The sequence below is a fragment of the Entelurus aequoreus genome, linkage group LG02 (genome assembly GCF_033978785.1).
Source record: "Entelurus aequoreus isolate RoL-2023_Sb linkage group LG02, RoL_Eaeq_v1.1, whole genome shotgun sequence".
NCBI lineage: Eukaryota > Metazoa > Chordata > Actinopteri > Syngnathiformes > Syngnathidae > Entelurus > Entelurus aequoreus.
Window position 1 is genome coordinate 45,254,670 of NC_084732.1, and position 21,104 is coordinate 45,275,773.

The window sequence follows — 21,104 nt, forward strand, 5'->3', positions numbered from 1 at the left end:
ATCAATGATAAAATGTAAATAATCCTATTTGGAAACTTTGATGGTTGTTAAAATGAACTCTGCATGCCTCATCTTTTTATTATTATAAATATCATAATTATATAACATGTATATTGAAATACAAATTGGGGCCCTAACCAGAATTTTATCTGGAGTACCCCTCTTTACAAACATTTTTGACACTTTATTCATGGGATTTTTGTACTTTATAAGTCAAACTTGAATGTAATTTGATGCATGGTTTGTGCAAATATGAAATCAAGGGGAATAAATTGTTCATGTTTTTTGTGCAAAATAACACATTTAACATATTTATACTAGGGGCATCCTGACACTACTTTTTCCACTTTCAATACGATACTGATATTGAAGTTTTTAGTACTGGCCCATACCGATATTAATTTGATACCATATCAGCATATATAGTATCATTTTATATTATGTTGTTGTGTGGAATATCAGTAAAAGGTATGATAAAGTGAAATTACTCAATCATAGAACAATGTTAGATATGGAAAAACCTCTAGAATGGACTTATGCTGTCTTTAAATTAAAGTGTAGAGGTAATAGTTTTTTTTAAAAACCTAGTTGTCAAATTAATTCATGAAGTTAGGTTCCTGTTACAGTAAATGGAATGACGTGGACATGTTTGTTGCTAGATGCTTGCGAATACATTCCTGCCTTGGAGACTTAAAGAAGAGAGAAATAATATGCAATTATAACTACTTAATACTTGTTTATATTGACAATCGTGGTGTTTTAGACCGCAAAATTTCCAATGAAAGACACTTAATAAGTATGTCTAGCTTGTGTGCTTAGCTGTTGTGTAGCTGCTAGTTTCAAGTAGCCTATAGCCTACCGTGTATACCTTTTTTAAAGTGACTTCAAGACCTTTACACAATTAAGTGCTCTAAAGGACTGCTTGTATCGGACATTATACATGCAAGCAAATACCATCCAATACTTTTTTTTTTTTTTGCTGATACCTGACCTATATGCAATATCATATCAATATATATTTTTTAATTAAAACAAAAATTAGCATTCCTTCTTGTCAAGTTTGACCTGTGATAGAACCCATTAAGTTTGCATTATGTGACTAACGCTCGGTGCCACGAGATCATTGATAGTGTTCAGGGAAATTTGCCATTAAATGCAAATCAGTGACGGAGCAGGAAGGGCCTAGGAATATGTTTGGGGTAAAATTTCATATGAAACGCCCTATCATTAATTAGATGGTATTTAAAAAATGCCCCACATATGCAAAGCACATAATCTACGTATAGGTGTATATATAGTACAACTATATATAAATAATTTTATTGAAAAACAAAAAACAAACAAATATGGATGGCAAAAAGTAAATATTTGTTCAGTGGAAGGCCAAAAGTGAACAATTTGGAGTTCATTCAAAAGTTAAAGAAAAATATGTCGTTATACATTACAAATGAAACAAAGTCATAGGAAAAAAAGAGTGGCTATATTATAAAAACAATATATATACTGCCACTACAAAAGTGTAGCCTACTGATAACCACAGAAGCAAATAATACATCTTTAGGGTGTTTGGCTTCTAAGCACAATATGAGTTGTACATTTTTTCAAATCTATGTTACATATACAGCACACATTCATTTTATAGCTCAGCCTTTAATTATTTTGCATAAATCGGACAGCCAATGAAAATCTGTTTTTTTTCTTACTATAGCACCATCTGCTGGATGTAATGGGGAATTACCCTATTTGCCTCTAGTCCAAGATGACCAGTGGCTGAAACCATATGCCAAAAGTATAATTACATTTAAACAGACTTAGAAGGCAAGTGTCACGACAGAGATGTCATTGTTTCCACGTGCCTTTATTTGTCAAATATATTTATATTAGTTTGCTGTGCAATCAGCAAAATGCAGATACTAAACAACATGCCATCCCACTCTTTAAACTTTGTAATACGCATGATGTAGCATTGATTTTTGCTATAATGCAGGTGTCATAATTCCATGTCAAAGTAACAAAAATGTATTACTCAGATATGAATGCTAGATCTATTCATTATCAAACACAGTAAATATCGATAGTACATCAAAATAGAAAATGAAGGGAGAGCATGTGCTTACTTTCAGCAATGTTCACATGTAAACATTTCAACAGGTGCACTTGAAGCATACAAATGTTTTCTTAAAGGAGCATTTTAAGAAGTGTGCAGGTGACAGATTGGCAAAGACAGTTCAGATAAGACTCAGTGATGTGAAAAAAGTGCTTGGCTTTGTAAAAAGCATACGTTTAAAACAGCCTCCATTGTCAACAGTCTTTAGTAAACATGGGAGGCGGTGTAAACACAATTCAGAAAAGAAGAAAATGTTAAAAAAGATGCTTTTACCAAGATATGAGGAGCCAGTCTGAATACACAATATGTGCCAGTACACCATCAAAACTATTTAACCTTGATGAATAGAATGGTATGCACAAAGGATTCAGTCAAGCTGTCGGAAATGCTTGTGTAAGCAAATAAAAGTATTATCTGTACAATATTAAATGCAAAACAGTATTTGTATCTTTGCATGACATGTATAGCCATCATACAAGTTTAATCAGTTGTGTGTATGTAAGAATACCATAGACATGTATAAAATGATGCATAGTATTGTGACACCATCAAAAGGGCCAAATAGTCACCTCTTTGCACCTGCACACAAAACATTTTAGTTGAGCCTTGAACTGGTCCTGGCATTGGTACATTTCTCAAATCCATACTTGGCTTTACTTGCACACAATCCAAGCATTGTCTGTTTTAAGGCACACATATTCTCCAAATAACTGTCTAATACAGAATACAGTGGTACTTCAACATAAGAGTGCCTCAACTTAAGAGTGTTTTGAGATAAGAGCGGCCTCTCAACGAATTATGCTTTAAGTTGCTAGAAAGAAATCATCCCGCCATTAGTTGGCGTAGCAAATGTCACAGTGAACCTTGTAAGATCTACACAACAATCCGATCTTACTCGCTAGCTGTGGCTTATATCTCAGGGGTGTCAAACTCATTTTAGATCGGGGGCCACATGGAGAGAAATCTACTACCAAGTGGGCCGAACAGGTAAAATCACGGCATGATAACTAACAAATAAAGACACATTCAGATTGTTTTCTTTGATTAAAAATAGAACAAGCACATTCTGAAAATGTACAAATCATAATGTGGTTTTTTTACCCTTACACGTTGCGATTAATAGTATTCTACCTTTGTCGTTATTTACACTTTCTGAATAAATGATGTGATAATGTTCATCAGTCAACTCATTGGTGTTCATTTTCAATCTATCAAGATGAAAAAATCAAATAAAAATCAAATTACAGGATGTTATTTATGTAGTTTGCTCATTTTCCTCGGTTGGTGCACTAACATGTTTTTTTTGTTTTTTTTTTTTTACATATGTAGCATAATCGACAGATACAAATAATCGCTATTGCGACATCTAGTGGACACATTTAGAACAGCAGTTTCTTTCATTCAAAGATTTCGGCTCATTTTTGTACTTGGCAAACTCATCCCGCGGGCCGGATAAAACCTGTGGCCGTACGTTTGACACCCCTGTTATATCTAGAGATGGACATAACATTGTTTTACAATCATGGGGAGGAAGAAAGTGGATGTGGTGACGTTGATTTGCGATACATTAAGTGTAGAGTTCTGTCACAGGACCAATTAAGCTTGTAAGTTGAGGCTATACTGTACTGGAATGAGTCACGTAAAAAGCATACATAAAACTTAATAGAAATCACTTGACTCACAAGTTCATGTTTCCTGTTAAGTTATCCATTTTTTTGTAGAAAACTGCTTCCAAGTTGGATTACATTTGAATTAAATAACATGGCACTAATGTTATAAATGTATGTTAATTGAATGGCTTACCGTTACAGGTAAGTGGGCGGTGATTCAGTCACCTGGACCCAAGTTGTTTTGGTTATCTATCGTGGCCGTCCACGATTACCTCTAAAAGTGAATTAAAAGGACAAGACTTCTAAAAAACAATCAGCTGAATCAAAATAATTTGTTTATGTTATTGAATGGGCGCATGCTGATTGCGCCAACATATTTAAACCAAACAAAGTGATTTAAATGTACTTTCTAGGGATGTGCCGATCAATTGGCCACCGAACCGTATCAGAAGATTTTTATGGCAAATATGTATACCGTTGCCGATTAATGCCTTTTGATCCCCCCTGACGGGCAGTGTGGAGCCACGTCGCTAAGATAATAGGAATCACCTACATTGCGGCAAATAAACTGCATTTCTTGTTATCTTGAGTACCATTATAACTGGAGGACGAGGCTAAACATGCTAATAGCTAAGCTAACCGCCAAGCTAGCTTAAAACAATACCAAGAGATAAGTGCTTATTAAAGTTGGTCTAGATGGAAGTGCGTTATTTAAAGTAAGCAGCTAATAACATATAATTAAATAGGTAGGTTATTAAGAGTCTAGAGAGAGTATAATATAACAACTGATGGTGTGTCATCATTGTCACAGCCAGAGGGGAACAACACGTATGGGCGGATCAATCCATAAATTGGGGGTGTCGACACTAAAGGTAATATCAGAATAAATTAAAAAAATCTAAAATAGGAGATAGTAGTTTTTGCTTTTATTTAGTTATGGTGTACTCTCGGCTTAGTTTTGACTAAACAATTATATGTAATAGAGTAGGGATTCTCAAACTGGGGTAGGTGTACCACTAGTGGTATGCTGGCTCCATCTAGTGGTAGACCAAATAATTGCTTGATTAAAGTACAGTGCTTTATTTTCCTATATTCAAACACAATGTTACTGTTCAAACTGTGCGTAATATTACAGTGGCCAAAAATATTAAATAAAAGTGCTGCCTTGTTTTAATGAATACTTCGACCTAATGTCTTACAGTATTTTAATTTTGGTCGTTATGGTGGAACTTGGAGAGCTATGTGATCGGCATCGGCCGAGCTTACTCATGAATAATCAGTATCGGAATGGGCAGCATTAAACCCTGATCGGAACATCCCTAAGTATTCTCTGTTTAAAATAGAACCTGGACAGATAATGGTAAGCCCAAATTCAGAGGTTAGGTCAGTTTTGTTCAGAGATCCTAATTAATACAACTCTGTTCTCACAGTTGATGTTGGCCACATGGCCTTTTGACATGAGATGACTTTCATTAAAGAATCAAAAGAGCATGATAGGTAAACTTCAGAACACCAGCGTAGATGAAACGTCTCCAGATGCTGTTGTCCCCTCTTCACAAGTGCCCAAAGAGACCACCAAAGTGGGGGCTACTGTACTGTATGTGTCCGTCCTTCATGTGTGTCACAGCTGGCAGGATTAGGACCCAGGGCTGCGATTTCTTTTCACTTTACAACTTCATCACTGCTTTGCTGCACTTGGGTGACGTAATACCATCCGTTTATTCACTAATCCACACCGTCAAAGCCTTGTGCGTTCTCAATGGCAATGTGAAGTTTCTCCTTCAATTCCTCAAAGGATTTGTAAGGTGGAAGGTCCAGGCGATTAAAGCTTGAAAAAAGAAAAGTAAACAACAAAATGTTGGTGAAACATCTTTTTGGAACTGCAGTACTGGGAAGTGAGAAAAATTAGTTAGCGTTCACTAGGGATAACCAAACAACTGGTACAATGTCAAAGAAGATTGCCTGGACAAATAAAAGGCAGTGCCTGGATTCAAAGAGAAACTGCACTTTTTTTTAATGTTGCATATCATTCACAATCGTTATGTATGACAAGAACACATTTCTCTTTTTTATGCATTCTAACTAGTAAATAAACATTAGTAAAAGTCAGCTAACAATGATGCTAATGGGAGTCGCTCTATTCCACCTATAAAACTTAAAAAAAAAACGACACAACGTGAATACTTTCTGGATGCATTTTTTCTCCATTCACAGTTAATAGTAGTCACCTCCATTACAGAAAATAAACTGCATTTTTTAATATATTAATATTTTTTCTTGCTTGACTTTCAACAAAAGACTCATTCCCCTCCCTCTCCTACCTCTACTGCTTTGCTTGTTTGTCTTTGTCTTGTACTGTCTTAACTTTCTAAGAGCCTCACTTTTGCACTCTCCTTCAAAATCTAAAACATGGAATTGATAAACGGGTCTCTTAACTGAATTGACAAGATATACTGGGGGGAAGCGCAGGTTTGGGGAACCTGCCTGTTCTGACAGGATGTTTAATGTTGGATATAAGAGGGACTCTTGGCACAAAAGCGAGTGGTGTGCAGTTTTTTCCGTCAAAGACATTGAAGATATCTATCTTCATCTATCTTTTTGTAACTGTGATAACAGGTCATCTGCTGACTGGAATGAGCGTTGCTCTGGCCTATCGACAAATTTGGAAGATAATGCCAGCCATTGAAGGAGCTCAAAGGCTGCCCGTCGTAATGGATGGGTTGGTCCGAGTTGTTCGCACTCACACTTTGGCAATCTCAGAATCGAATCGCAAATTGAATAACATCTCGGAGAAGTTTTCCACTCTGCAAGGCGAAATGATGATCAATTTGAAAGCTAAAATGGACAATTGGAGCTGACAAAGCACTGGAATGTGTTTGCTCACCTAACCAAAAACAATCCTTGTCTACAATTCAGCTCTCTTTGCAATGGCATTGGCTGGGTGAAGCTGTAAACACCCCAGTGAGACTAGTGCACTGAAAGACACTCTAAAAGCATGTGCTGACCAGCCCTCCTACATTATCACCGTCCTCTTCAACCTCTCCTTGGCACAGGCACTCATTCCACCCTGCCTTAAATCCGCCACAATTATCCCGGTACCCAAGAAAGCTGCCACAAACAACCTCAATGACTATCGCCCAGTAGCACTCACACCTGTCATCATGAAGTGCTTCGAGAGGCTGGTCCTACACCACATCCAAGCCTGCCTCCCCCCCACCCTAGACCCACAGCAGTTTGCCTACTGGGCAAACGGATCCACGGACGACGCCATAACCATGGCTCTCCACTCGGCACTGAGCCACCTGGAACACCGAGGGAGCTATGTCAGGATGCTTTTCATCGACGATAGCTCCGCCTTCAATACCATAATTCCAGACATCCTGGTCACCAAAATGCTGGATTTAGGCCTCCCCACACCCACCTGTCTTTGGATTAAGGACTTCCTGACCAACCGACCTCAGACAGTGAAACTCGGCCCCCATCTCTCCTCCTCCCACACACTCAGCATCGGCTCTCCACAGGGCTGTGTGCTGAGCCCTTTGCTGTATTCCCTCTACACCCATGACTGTAGTCCAGCTCACCCGGAGAACACCATAATCAAATTCGCCGATGACAACGGTGGTGGGTCCCATTACAGGGGGGATGAGTCTGCATACAGAGATTAGATCCTGAAACTATCAGCGTGGTGTTCAGTGAATAATCAGTCACTGAACACAACAAAAACCAAGGAACTCATCTTTGACTTCAGGAAAAACACTGCAGACCCCGCCCCCATCTACATCAACGGCGAGGAGGTGGAGAGAGTCAGCTCCTTCAAGTTCCTTGGCACCCTCATATCTACTGACCTCTCCTGGACCCAAAATACAACTGCGGTCATCCGGAAGGCCCAGCGGAGACTCCACTTCCCGAGGGTGCTGAGGAAGAACAGACTGGGGAGGCAGCCGATGATGACCTTCTATCGCTCGGCTGTCGAGAGCCTGCTGACGTACTGCATAACAGTGTGGTACGCCAGCTGCACTGAAGCGGACAAACAGGCGATTCAGAGGGTCATAAAGTCTGCACAAAAAAGTCATCGGCTGTCCCCTCCCCTCCCTGAAGGTTTAACACAACTCCCGCTGCCTCAACAGAGCAAAAAGCATCACCAAGGACAGCACACACCCTGGCTTCCACCTGTTCGACCTGCTACCATCGGGCAGGCGCCACAGGTGCATCAGAGCCAGAACATGCTCAGAGACAGCTTCTTTCCCAGAGCTGTCACCATCTTGAACTCTAACTTATAATAATTCACCCCTATACAATATCCTACCCTAATACCCTGCTGTGCAATATTACCCTTCGAGTGCAATACGTCCGACACTGATTGTTATTTATTTATTCATTTTGTCTTGTTCTGTATATTGTACAGTATTTTGTATTTCTATAGTGTTTTGTATATTGTACAGGATTTCTTATTATTCTTATTGGATAGTAGTCTGTGTATTTCAATTGTTAAGTTTTTTTCTTTATTGCCTGTTGTATAATTTATTTTATTTTATTATTTATTTATTTTTACCCCATATTTGTTCTCACTACCACACCTTAAGTTGGAGTCCTTAATCTTGTTATATGCAAATATAATGACAACAATGTCCATTCTATTCTATTCTAAAAGTAACACCCCCCCCCCCCCCCCCCCTCCTCTTCAAAGACATCTGGGATGTTGACTCTGTTCCGGGGCGCAGAGCGGCACTGCCTCCAGGTTTACAGACAAAATACACACCCATGGACTACTATTGACTTTGTTTTGTTCAATTTTACATATTGTGTTGATATTAAATTGCACTCAGCATAAATACATTTGTCTTGAAAACATTTTCTTTCAATACATATGATCAGTATTGGTATCGGCCGATCCAACACATGGGGTATCGGTATCGAAATCAGCAGCATAAAACCTGATCAGAACAGCCGTAAATTTTATAGTGACAATGTCATACAGGAACATTTTTTTAAAGTTGTACTTAAATGCATGCCATTTATTTGTTCAAAACTTGGTAACAGTTTTATATAAAGTTCTGTCAAAGTGAATTTTGAGTCTGAGTCTCTTCACTCATCTTTGCACTGACATAAGCATTGACCTGATCACTGACCGTATAACAACCCAGGGCGCCTTTCAAGTAACCATCTGCGGTTGAGGGGGAACTGTACCTTATTTGGAATTTTGCCTATCGTTCACAATCATTATGAAAGACATGACGACGGATGTATTTTTTTTCTAAATGCATTCTAACATGTAAAAATTAACCTAAATAAAGTCCGCTTACAGCAGAGCCAATAAGAGGTACTCTATTCTGCCCATAAAATCTAAAAAAACAACCATTGAAAAAGCTACAACAAAACTCAATTTACATTTTGTGATTTGAACATTAACCAAGTATTAGTGATATTGTTATTATAAGTGCTAACGCAGGCAAACTACTTATAGCGGCGCCATGATCACTACCATATTTGCCTATGTTTACATCATCGCGTGGTCCGCGGTTTCCTCGCTTCCTTGCTCCCTGGAAGTTTATTGTAGATCAAAAATCCTGCCTCTTAAATGGACAGAAGAAGTCTGCAGACGTATTCCGACAAGTTGGTACACTTTGACAGCCGTTTAGGACCCGAAAATGGTGAGAACAACATGAAAAGAGGCTCGGTCCCCCCCGACCCCGTTTCTTTGTGAGTATTATGGTCATTCTTCATCTAAATGGGAATATATGAACATCCTAACAGTCGGCATCTTAATGACAGCAGACATTGCAGAGTAAGTGACGTTTTAGTATGTTTGTTGTCTCTCATGAAGTCTGCAGTGAGTAGTAATCAGTGATGAAAAAAAAAAAGCAAAAAAAAAAAAGCAAACGATGTGTTTTGGAAATTAATGCGCTGCTTATGCTTAAAATTACCAAAATACGTAAATATTAAATCTTAATATACATGTGCCCGTTACTACATTACATATATACTTACATCATGTATATAAAACCTTAATGGAGGTGTTTGGATGTGTTTAAGGGCTTTATAGGCGGAATTGTGCGGCTCCCATAAGCTCCATTGTAAGCAAACTTTTGATTGCATTTATTTAATATTTAGAATGCAAAAAAACCCCAAAAAACATCACTCATCATGTCTCTCATAATGATTGTGAATGCAAATTTCCCCCAAAAATGCAGTTCCCCTTTAAGGTAAAGGAGCACCTGGCCTCAAAATAAATAGTGTGATTGATGTGATATGTTTTTTTGATTAGTTAATTTTTGACAGCCCAGTGTTAATAATAATATTACTCATTAGTATACAGTATATGTTTTAGCCAATCTAAACTAATCTAATACAAACATTCCGAGAACCAATACAAAATGGGATACGGGCCTAAAATGGCCTCACAACTGCATCTTGTACACCTCTACCCTAAACTGTTAAAGCGAGGAAAACCCTCATATGAACACATACAAACCTTAAGCATTAAGTATTGAAAAAGTTTTGGAAAAAACCAAAACCAAAAAATATCTGTTCCTTAAAGGTGTCATATGTAATAATTTCATGTCAAATCATCATTAAATGGCCCTGATATTTCAAAAGGCATTAATAAATCATGATCTTTTCAATACCTTTATAACTGATAATGGTAGTTCAGCCGGGATATGCTAATTTCAAAATTAGATTTATATCCCCGAAATCTTGTTATTGTTTTCATTTCGATGCCCCGCCCTCCACCGTTTGACTAATTACAAAGTCTGTGAGTGTGTCACATCCAGGTTGCCAGTTATGCACCGCCCTCTTCGTCGAGCCACTGCCACTGGTAAAGTTAATAAACATGTCCAACCTTCGTAAATCTAAAAGGCCTTGTTGCGATTCTCAACTTATTCATGACAAAGCCAGAAACAAAACAAGTATTTGTACCAGATATGCCTTTGAAAGATGGAGACGATTGAAGGAGAAGAAGACTTGCTAATTTCCTGCTTCATAGGTAAGTAAGGCATTTACGTTTTCTTTATACTTGTAATTAGGGATGTCTGATAATGGCTTTTTACCGATATCCGATATTCCCCAACTTTTTAATTACCGATACCGATATCAACTGATACCAATATCAACCGATACGATATATACGGTCGTGGAATTAACACATTATTATGCCTAATTTGGACAACCAGGTATGGTGAAGATAAGGTCCTTTTTAAAAAAATTAATAAAATAAAAGATAAATAAATTAAAAACATTTTCTTGAATAAAAACGAAAGTAAAACAATATAAAAACAGTTACATAGAAACTAGTAATTAATGAAAATGAGTAAAATTAACTGTTAAAGGTTAGTACTATTAGTGGACCAGCAGCACGCACAATCATGTGTGCTTACGGACTGTATCCCTTGCAGACTGTATTGATATGTATTGATATATAATGTAGGAACCAGAAAATTAATAACAGAAAGAAACAACCCTTTTGTGTGAATGAGTGGGAGGGAAGTTTTTTGGGTTGGTGCACTAATTGTAAGTGTATCTTGTGTTTTTTATGTTGATTTAATAAAAAAAACCGATACCGATAAAAAAAAAAAACCATACCGATATTTTACGATATTACATTTTAAAGCATTTGTCGGCCGATATCATCGTCAGGCCGATATTATCGGACATCTCTACTTGTAATAAATGGAAATGGACATTTCGTATGTAAACTATATTGTCCAATACAGTCTATGACCTTGTCTAACAAAGCTAGTATGTTCGTGCAGCGAATGCTTAGCATGCTAGCCCAGTCAATGACACATCGACATGTAGGCTAACGGGGGATATATATGCCCGTTAGCCTGTATGTCGATGTGTCATCCAACTGACAAGGCAAAATATATTTTCGACAACTAAAAACTATGTGGATATGGGTAGTGTCAGTGCCTATTTCATTGTCAATATGCTGACACGCTGAGGAAATGCGTTCCAAAATTAGCACGGCTAATTGCGGTTTCTGGTATTGTATGTGCATCAAACACATATGGGGTGGTATTTGCTTGGCACAATGTAATGCATTACATGTAATGATTTTCTACTTTGTGTATTGACATGGTAGTAGGCTATATGATTTATGTGTAACGTGGTTTATGCGTAACATGGGTTGGCTCATAGAATTGCACTTTGCACTGAAAGATGGTGATGTGCGTACATGGAAGAGAATGCAGTGTGTCAGGTTGGATGCAACATGGAGTTATGCTGAACGAAATATGGCGGTAATTTTAGTGTGGGCCTTGGCTTGCCATCAAAGTAGGCATATGCAATATACAGTGCCCTCCAAAAGTATTGGAACAGTGAGGCCAATTCCTTTATTTTTGTTGTAGACTAAAAACATTTGGGTTTAGCATCAAAAGATGAATATGAGACAAGAGATCAACATTTCAGCTTTTATTTCCAGGTATTTGCATCTGGATCTGATACACAACTTAGAAGATAGCATTAATTGTAATGGAACACAACATTTTTAGGTGAGCAAAAGTATTGGAACATATAAACTTAAAATAGATTAAAGTGAATAAGACTTAATATTTAGTTGCAAATCCTTTGCTTTCAAGAACTGCATCAAGCCCGTGAGCCATTGACATCACCAAACTGTTGCATTCTTCTTTTGTGATGCTTTTCCAGGCTTTCACTGCAGCCTCTTTCACTTGTTGTTTGTTTTGGGGGGTTACTCCCTTCAGTCTCCTCTTCAGCAGGTAAAATGCACGCTCTATTGGGTTTAAGTCTGGAGACTGACTTGGTCAGTCCAAAACCTTCCACTTCTTGCCCACGATGAACTCCTTTGTTGTTTTGGCAGTGTGTTTTGGGTCAGTATCTTGCTGCATGACAAAGGATCTCCCAATCAGTTTGGTTGCATCTTTCTTTAAATTAGCAGACAAAATGTTTCTGTAGACTTCTGAGTTAATTTTGCTGCTGCCATCATGTGTTACATCATCAATGAAGATGAAAGAGCCCGTCCCAGAAGAAGCCATGCAAGCCCAAGCCATGACATTACCTCCGCCGTGTTTCACAGATGAGCTTGTATGTTTGGGATCATGGGCAGATCCTTTCTTTCTCCAAACTTTCGCCTTTCCATCACTTTGGAAGAAGTTCATCTTTGTCTCATCAGTCCATAAAACTTTTTCCCAGAATTTTTGAGGCTCATCTCTGTACCTTTTGGCAAATTCCAGCCTGGCCTTCCTATTCTTCTTGTTAATGAGTGGTTTGCATCTTCTGGTGTAGCCTCTGTACTTCTGTTCATGAAGTCTTCTGCGAACAGTAGATCGGGATACCTTCACTCTTGCCCTCCGGAGGTTGTTGCTGATGTCACTAACGGTTGTTTTAGGGTCTTTCTTTATAACTCTCACAATGTTTCTGTCATCAACTCCTGATGTTTTCCTTGGTCTACCTGTTCGACGTCTGTTGCTTAGTACACCAGTGGTTTTTTTCTTCTTCAGGACATTCCAAATGGTTGTACTGGTTATGGCCAATGTTTGTGCAATGGCTCTGATTGATTGTCCATCTTCTCTCAGATTCACAATTGCTTATTTTTCACCCATAGACAGCTCTCTGGTTTTCATGTTGGTTCTACCTCTAAATGCAGTCTGCACAGGCAAAACCTATCCTACCCAATCTGAAACTGCGCTGAAACATTCAGTGCTATTTATTGTTTGAATAATCAATGTAATTGGGAGAAATCTGGGCAACAAAACACACCTGTCAGTCACATGTTCCAATACTTTTGCTCTGATGAAAAATGGGTAGTTTCAAACAAAATGTGCTATCTTCTAAGTTGTGTATCAGATCCAGATGTAAATACCTGGAAATAAAAGCTGAAATATTGATCTCTTGTCCTATATTCATCTTTTGATGTCAAACGCAAATGTTTTCAGTCTACAACAAAAATAAACAAATTGGACTCACTGTTCCAATACTTTTGGAGGGCACTGTATAATAAATTATATATTATTATTTCGATGGTGGTCTGCGCGGTCAAACTAGATATTTTAGTAGGGTAAGGCCAACAATCTGTCCCGACTCCCCACGAAAATATTGCTGCGTAACTTTACAAATACGTTTGGCTAATGGACATCAGTAAAATCTGGCGTAATTACTAAGTAAACCATGTTGCAAGAATCATAAACAAGAGAAACCTACAGCGTAGGACTCAGCGATTGCCATTTGAAGTTCCTTGGAGTAGGATTCAGATTTGGCTGTTTATCTGGCAACCTCAGTCATGGATAGTGGGAGGGGACTATAGAATTTTTAACGTGATTGCAGTACCATTTCTGGCCACATTACTACATATGGCTCCTCTAACCAGGGGTCTCAAACATGCGGCCGTTATTTTGCGGCCCCCACCTTAATATGAAAGTTTAATGTTAGTGCGGCCCGCGAGTTTTAAACGAAAGGCGCATGACAGCGTTGTGTGCGTAGCTGAAGGAATCTACCAATCACGGTGTGCTATAAGGTTCTCGACATTTTTGATGGTGTGCCGTGATGGCACTGCTTTCAGTGTCCTCTAGAAGCTGTCACCGCATCATCAATTTCTCCATACTAACAGCGTGCCGACCCAGACACATGGGTGAGGCTTCTGAAGACACATGTAAGTTATTGCAAGACATACTTGAGGAACAGCGCTACATGTCACACTGAGGGTGGTCATATTGTATTTTATTCATTTTTTAACACTGTTACAAATATGCACGACACTGTGAACCCACACCAAACAAGAATGACAAACACATTTCAGGAGAACATCCGCACCTAAACACAACATAAATACAACAGAACAAATACCCAGAATCCTTTGCAGCCCTAACTCTTCCTGGCTACAAAAACACCCCCGCTCCTCCCAACCCCGCCCACCTCAACCCCCCCACACACACCTCAACCCGCCCCCCCATCTCCCGAATTCGGAGGTCTCAAGGTTGGAAAGTATGCATTGACGTCACTTGCGTGATGCAAGCAGAGAAACATTTTGCCCCTTTTCCACGACACCCACACACGCTCTTCCTCCCTCCCTCCCTGCCTCCCTCGCTCGCCCGCCTGCTCGCTCCCGCCCCCGTTGTAAACAGTCCGGGCGGGGAAGACGAGCACTCCGCCGAAGGAGCGAGCGACAATACAAAAGTGTGGTGCACCGGACCCCAGCGCTGATACTCCGACAGAGAGTCGCTGGGCGAATCAGACGTGTAACACGTTGGTGGTGATGTTAGCCCGTTCGGGGCTAATTGTGCTACCGTAACTGCAAACTCCACGGCGAGGCGAGCCCCCCCCCCCTCCCGTTGGCTCCAGACAGACGATTTTTGATGCAATATTGCTTTGTTGAGCACAGGGGCACCCCGACGTGTCTAATTTCATTTCATTTTTATTTATCTCCTTCATTGATGTGCATCTTTGATCAATAGACAATTATACCTCAATTATACATTTACACACCAATGCCTGAGAAGGAGCAGAATGAAGAAAAATCTTATATTTTTCTGCCCCCTTCAACATAATACGTAGTCTTACTTAATGATATCATATAAACCAGGGGTCACCAACCTTTTTGAAACCAAGGGCTACTTCTTGGGTACTGATTACTGCGAAGGGCTACCAGTTAGATACACACTTAAATAAATTGCCAGAAGTAGCCAATTTGCTCAATTTACCTTTAACTCTGTTATTATTAATAATTAATGATATTTATCTTTGTGGAAACACTGATCATCTTAATGATTTCTCACAATAAATATATATAGAAACAGATCAATATCAATATGCAACACTTTATTTTTATATTTTCTCTAAGCGCACATTTTTCAAATTGAACATTTTCAAATGATCACTTCTAAGACAGTCTTGTGAAATCACAATATCCCATTTTAACTAGCTAGCCACTAACATTTTTTTAACAAATCATGAATTACTTTGCACCATGTTTGTACAAATAATAACTCATGTAAAATACAAAAGTAAACTCTCAAATGTTTAAATCATGTCACACTTTGAACTGGACACCAAATCTGTTATCTGTTTCTTTGTCAGTTAGTGGGAAGCCTGGCATTGCATGCTGTTAACTAGTGTGTTGTACTCTGGTGTGTAACTTGACACTGCAACTCTGAGTGAGTCTTGCAGATGTGCATCAGTGAGGCGTGTTCTGTGTTTGTTCTTGATGAAGTTCATGTCAGAAAAGGCTGATTCACAAAGATAAGATTTTTCCTCATTGTTTGCGGAACCTTCTTAATCTTTTGGACATATTTTCACAGCAATCTGGCCTTAAGCTTAATTATGATAAATGTAAAATGTTAAGGATCGGAAATCTAAAGGGAACGTCCTTTCGAATGGAATGCAAAGTGCCTGTTTTGTGGACAGATGGACCAGTTAACATACTTGGTGTTGTTGTCCCAGAAAATCTGGAAGATCTAGGCTCAGTAAATTATGATAATCGACTAAGAAAGCTGGACAAAATTATGCAATTATGGAAAGGGAAATCCCTAACCTTGTATGGTAAAATGTCTATTGCCAACTCGTTAATTATTCCTCAATTTATTTATTTGTTTTTGTCATTACCAGCTCCATCACAAAACTTTTTTAAGATTTATGAGCGGAGGGTCTTCGATTTTGTCTGGAACGGCAAACCAGAAAAGATTAAAAGAAAGGTTTTGTACAAAGAGTATGAATATGGGGGCCGGAACTTCTCAACCTTGAAGCTATGTGTCTGTCTTTAAAAGCATCAATTGTTCCAAAGATGTTTTTAAACATTGAGTGGTACACAAATGTCCTGTTGGACAAAAAACATGTACTGTATCAAAATAAATTGTATCCTTTTTTACAAGTGATCCCCTCCCAGAGAGTTTGCTGGGAAACATGGCGGGGTTCATAAAGGAAACAATCCACTCATAGTGGTGTTTTCAATTTTATGTGCCAGAAAAAAGAGACAATATTTTGCAGCAGTTAATATGGATGAACTCTAATATTGTAATAGATGGAAAGCCTTTCTTTTGGAAAAATGTGTTTGAAAGAGGAATAATTTTTGTCAATGATATTATCAATGAGAATGGTAAAATTATGAAGTATGATGAATTTAGAGCTATGTATGGTGATGCTTGCTCAAGCTTTTCATTTTATCAACTAACTGGAGTAATTGGGAAAAGATGGAAACAAATAATTAATTATGGAACTACTAAATTATTAGTTTGTAAACCTCTAATAAGAAATTCTAGTTGGCAAAAAGGAACTAAAATAAATAGAAAAATATATAATTTTTATTTAATAAAGAAATCTTTGAAGGCTGCCTCATACAACACAAATGGAAAATGGGAGGACTTTTTTGACTGCCCGTTGCCATGGGATGCCATATTCAAACTAATCTATAAAACCACTATCGATGTGCAAAATCGTTATTTTCAAATTAAAATTATTTATAACTTCTTACCCACAGGGAAAATGTTAAAATTATGGAATATGACAGAGTCAGATGATTGCCGATTTTGTTGTGAGGAGCCTGAATCCACCCTGCATTTGTTTTGGTTTTGTCATATTGTGTCTTTGTTTTGGGTGGCAGTTGAAAAAATGTGTTTAAGGATTGGTTTGTTTATGAAGCTTAATGTGGTTTCTGTTATTTTATGAGAGTTCATTGACAATCATGATTTAGTCAATTTAATTATAGTACTCGGTAAAATGTTTATTTTTAAGGCCAAAAACAGATATTCACTTAGTATTACTTTCTTTAAAACATTTATTCAGTATTTTCTAACTTTAGAAAGTTACATGGTTGAAAACGATAATGATGCCAAAAAACATTAAAAAAAAAGATGAGAAGTCCTCAAAGGCTTATTTTGAAAGTATAATTCTGTTTATAGATTATATGATATCTGTTGTTGTGTTCCCTAATTTGAGTGACCTGGACATAATCTGGACTGTACATAAATGCTTATTTTGAAAATGTAATTTTGTTTATAAATTATATGCAATCTGTTGTGTTCCCTAATTTTTGTCTGTGTACATGAATGAAGGTGTGTGTTGCTGAGTCCGACTTGGACATTATCTGGACTGTGCCTGGTTTAAAAAACCCTTTAAACAAATCTAATTTCATTGACAACCTGGTCTGTTGAAGATAAGGCCCTTTTTTAAAAAATAAAATAAAATAAGATAAATAAATAAAAAACATTTTCTTGGATAAAAAAGAAAGTAAAACAATATAAAAATAATTACATAAAAAATAGTAATTAATGAAAATGTTAATGGACCAGCAGCCTATACAATCATGTGTGCTTCAGGGACTGTGTCCCTTGCAGATGTGTTGTCTATGTTGTGGGAACCCCTTTTGTGTGAGTGGGTGTGGATGAGTGTGCATGGGGGGGGGGTTGTTTTGGTTGATGCACTGATTGAAAGTGTATCTTGTGTTTTTTCTATGTAGATTTAATTTAAAAAAAACAAAACAAAAAAAAAAAAATTTTTTTTTTTTTTTTTAGAACAGGCCCGCGGGCGACTCATCTGGTCCTTACGGGCGACCTGGTGCAAACAAAAAAACACACAAAAAACACAAGAAGTGCAAAACTTCATGATGTACAAACCGAACAAAAAAACCAAAAGAAGTAATATACACCTCACGGGATGATACAAAACAAATACAAAACCAGGCAAAAAATAAGTAAAATAATAAATATAAAGCAAAATGTAAACACTTATGGCTGTCCATATGATTTTATTGTTCTGTCTTTATATATTTTTTCAATTGGAATATATTTTTACAATCTTTTATCTCATTGTAAAGAGAATTCCATAGTTAAACCCCCACCACTGGTATGCACATTTGTTTTAAAGTTGTCTTTGAATACTGATGTTGGAAATGACCTTTTCTTCTATGCTCTTCATTGTCAGAAGTGATGGCAAACATTTTTTGTAAATTTCCTGGTAATGTTTTACTTTTAGCCTTAAACATGACACATAATGTCTGTAACTATACTAGCTCCTGTAATTTCAATAAACCCAAATTAATAAATAATATGTTAGTGTGTTCTAAGTAATCTACTTTATGAATAATCCTTATAGCTCTTTTCTGTAGTTGATACAGAGAAAGTTGCAGTGCACAAGGAATACAATTTGAAACGTCATACAACTAGACATGCTGAAGAGTATGCATAATACCAGGGAGATGAGAGAGTGAACCGGGTTGCAAATTTTAAAACCAGTCTACTGAGGCAACAAGATTTTGTCAAGAAAGCAAGCTACATGGTGAGTGAGATGGTTGCTAGGGCGGGAAAGCCATTCAAAGAAGGTGAATTCATTAAAAAGTGCATGTTAGATTTTTTTAAGAAATCTTTTCTTGCGGCCCAGCTTCACCCAGTTTCTGCATCCAGTGGCCCCCAGGTAAATTGAGTTTGAGACCCCTGCCTTTAACTGTGGTCTCTATGAGGCGCAACAGTACTCAGTTGTAATACAATTTTTCACCACTTGTGGCAGTAATAAACCAATAGAAGTCTAGAGCAGTAGCTGCGGACCGGTCAACACTTGAAAATTTGTCCCACGGACCGGAGGAAGGAGTGTTATTATTTTTTTCATAAAGTGGATGGCTACCAAAAAGTGCTTACGGACTGTATCCCTGCAGACTGTATTGATCTATATTGATATATGATGTATATATTGTGTTTTTTATGTTGATTTAATAAAAAAAAAAAATATATATATTTTTATTTTTTTTTATTTCTTGTGCGGTCCGGTGGTTGGGGACCACTGGTCTAGAGGTAAAGTCATACAGAGGTTTCTTAAGTGCAAAACTTCTGACTAAAGAGGTGAAGCTGTATTTTCATTCACACTTCAATTTAATTGACAGTTTATTAAAGAAACACTTTTTTTTTAAATTTAGTCATAATTTATTCATTTTAGCACTGCGTTATAGTATTCACAATTAATTTTTCATCAGTTTTTATGAGTCCTTTCTTTGACAATATATTTGATTAATATTAGTTTTTGTAATTATCTGACCTCAGCCTTGATAATAATCTTTGTGATGAACACATGGTTTCATATCAATTGACAAGGTTGATCCTGTTAAACTGTAAGTAGGTTAGATATAATTATTGAATACAATTAATAAATTAATATCAAGAGTGAAATTACTAATTCAGTGTTAATATTTTTAATTGGGCCCCCACCCCTCTGGAGTGGAAAAGTTGGGCCCAGAGGTCAAAAAGGTTAAGAAACCCTGGAAGAAACTTAATTTGCAGCAAAAAATCCTTGGACAGAATACAGAGATTTAATGTGATTCAAAAAGGTCAGTCTTAGTTGATGTTGTTTATCTTGTTTTGACACTATTATTTTCACTCCAATCCGATACCGAGTAACATTTAGGCTGGTATCGGCAATATCGATCCTATATCAATACTTTGTGCAAACATATCTAATGTGTCTGGTAACATTGATAAAGTAGTGTATTTCAAGTGATGCTGCTCTTGGAGAATAATCTACAAAAGAGGGGCCAGTCACAGGGCAAAACAAATGATGGCATGACTCTGCACTGAATGTGTTATCTTTTATTCAACTCTGTATGTAATGTCTCCAAATAGACTATAATAAAAGGATACATACACTTGCTGTTTTATAATACTGCGTGACTAATTTTAATTGCCAGCAATTTTCATAAATAAACAAATGACAGACTGAATGACTAAGCACAACACAAGGTGCCGCTGCACTATGTACTTACCTAGGCGGAAGAAAAAGCAGTTCCCACCAAACGTGTTTCATTTAGACACAATCTCAATTATTTAGTTACTTTACACTGTGTTCGTTATTAATATTAATTGTCTCAGATAACTAAAGTATCACAAGTTTCGATATATTAATTTGACAATTGATAGAGCCTAAAGATCTGATATCGATATTTCAGTATCGATCTGCACATTAGTACCATTATTTGTAGTCAATAAAGAAAGTAGTTAGGGCAATATAAAGTGCCTAATTTACCTACAACTAGCAGAAAGAGTCCAAGAGTGATTTTCGACTAGTTTTCTGTCTAAAGAATCTAGTCAAATCAGATTGCACAAGAAGGGCAGATAACAGCTGTGTGGAAGAATACATGTTGACATGTACATTTGCTGTCAATTGAAAAGAGCATTTTAAGACAATTAAGGGATCTAGAAATAAGGAACTTTATGGAAAAACACCCAAACCAACTGTGTTATGCCCATCCCTTGTTAAATGAAATGCCGAGCTGGCAGAAAGTAAAACGTAAGACTAGGCTTGCTTACCATGTGTGGGCTCGGGGCAGTTTGTCACACGTTCCCCACAATTCAATGGTGAACAGCTGTGGCCCATTAGATCCTGGAAATATCATTAAATAGCAGACAAACATGAACCTGTAATTACAGGTGTATCCAACAAACAAGACACCAAAC

The 21,104-nt window shown here is 37.5% G+C and overlaps 1 protein-coding gene across 1 annotated transcript in view; it reads right to left on the reverse strand.

The window, feature by feature from the left end:
- Positions 1 to 1,355: 1,355 nt before the first annotated feature.
- nedd4a (NEDD4 E3 ubiquitin protein ligase a) overlaps positions 1,356 to 21,104 on the reverse strand; it is a 75,265-nt gene continuing 55,516 nt past the window's right edge. The window contains exons 28-29 of the mRNA XM_062027581.1: positions 20,958 to 21,030; positions 1,356 to 5,545 (exon numbers count right to left, since the gene is read on the reverse strand). Of these exons, the coding sequence (XP_061883565.1) occupies positions 5,443 to 5,545; positions 20,958 to 21,030 (176 nt within the window). The 3' untranslated portion in view covers positions 1,356 to 5,442. The remainder of the gene's footprint in view (positions 5,546 to 20,957; positions 21,031 to 21,104) is intronic.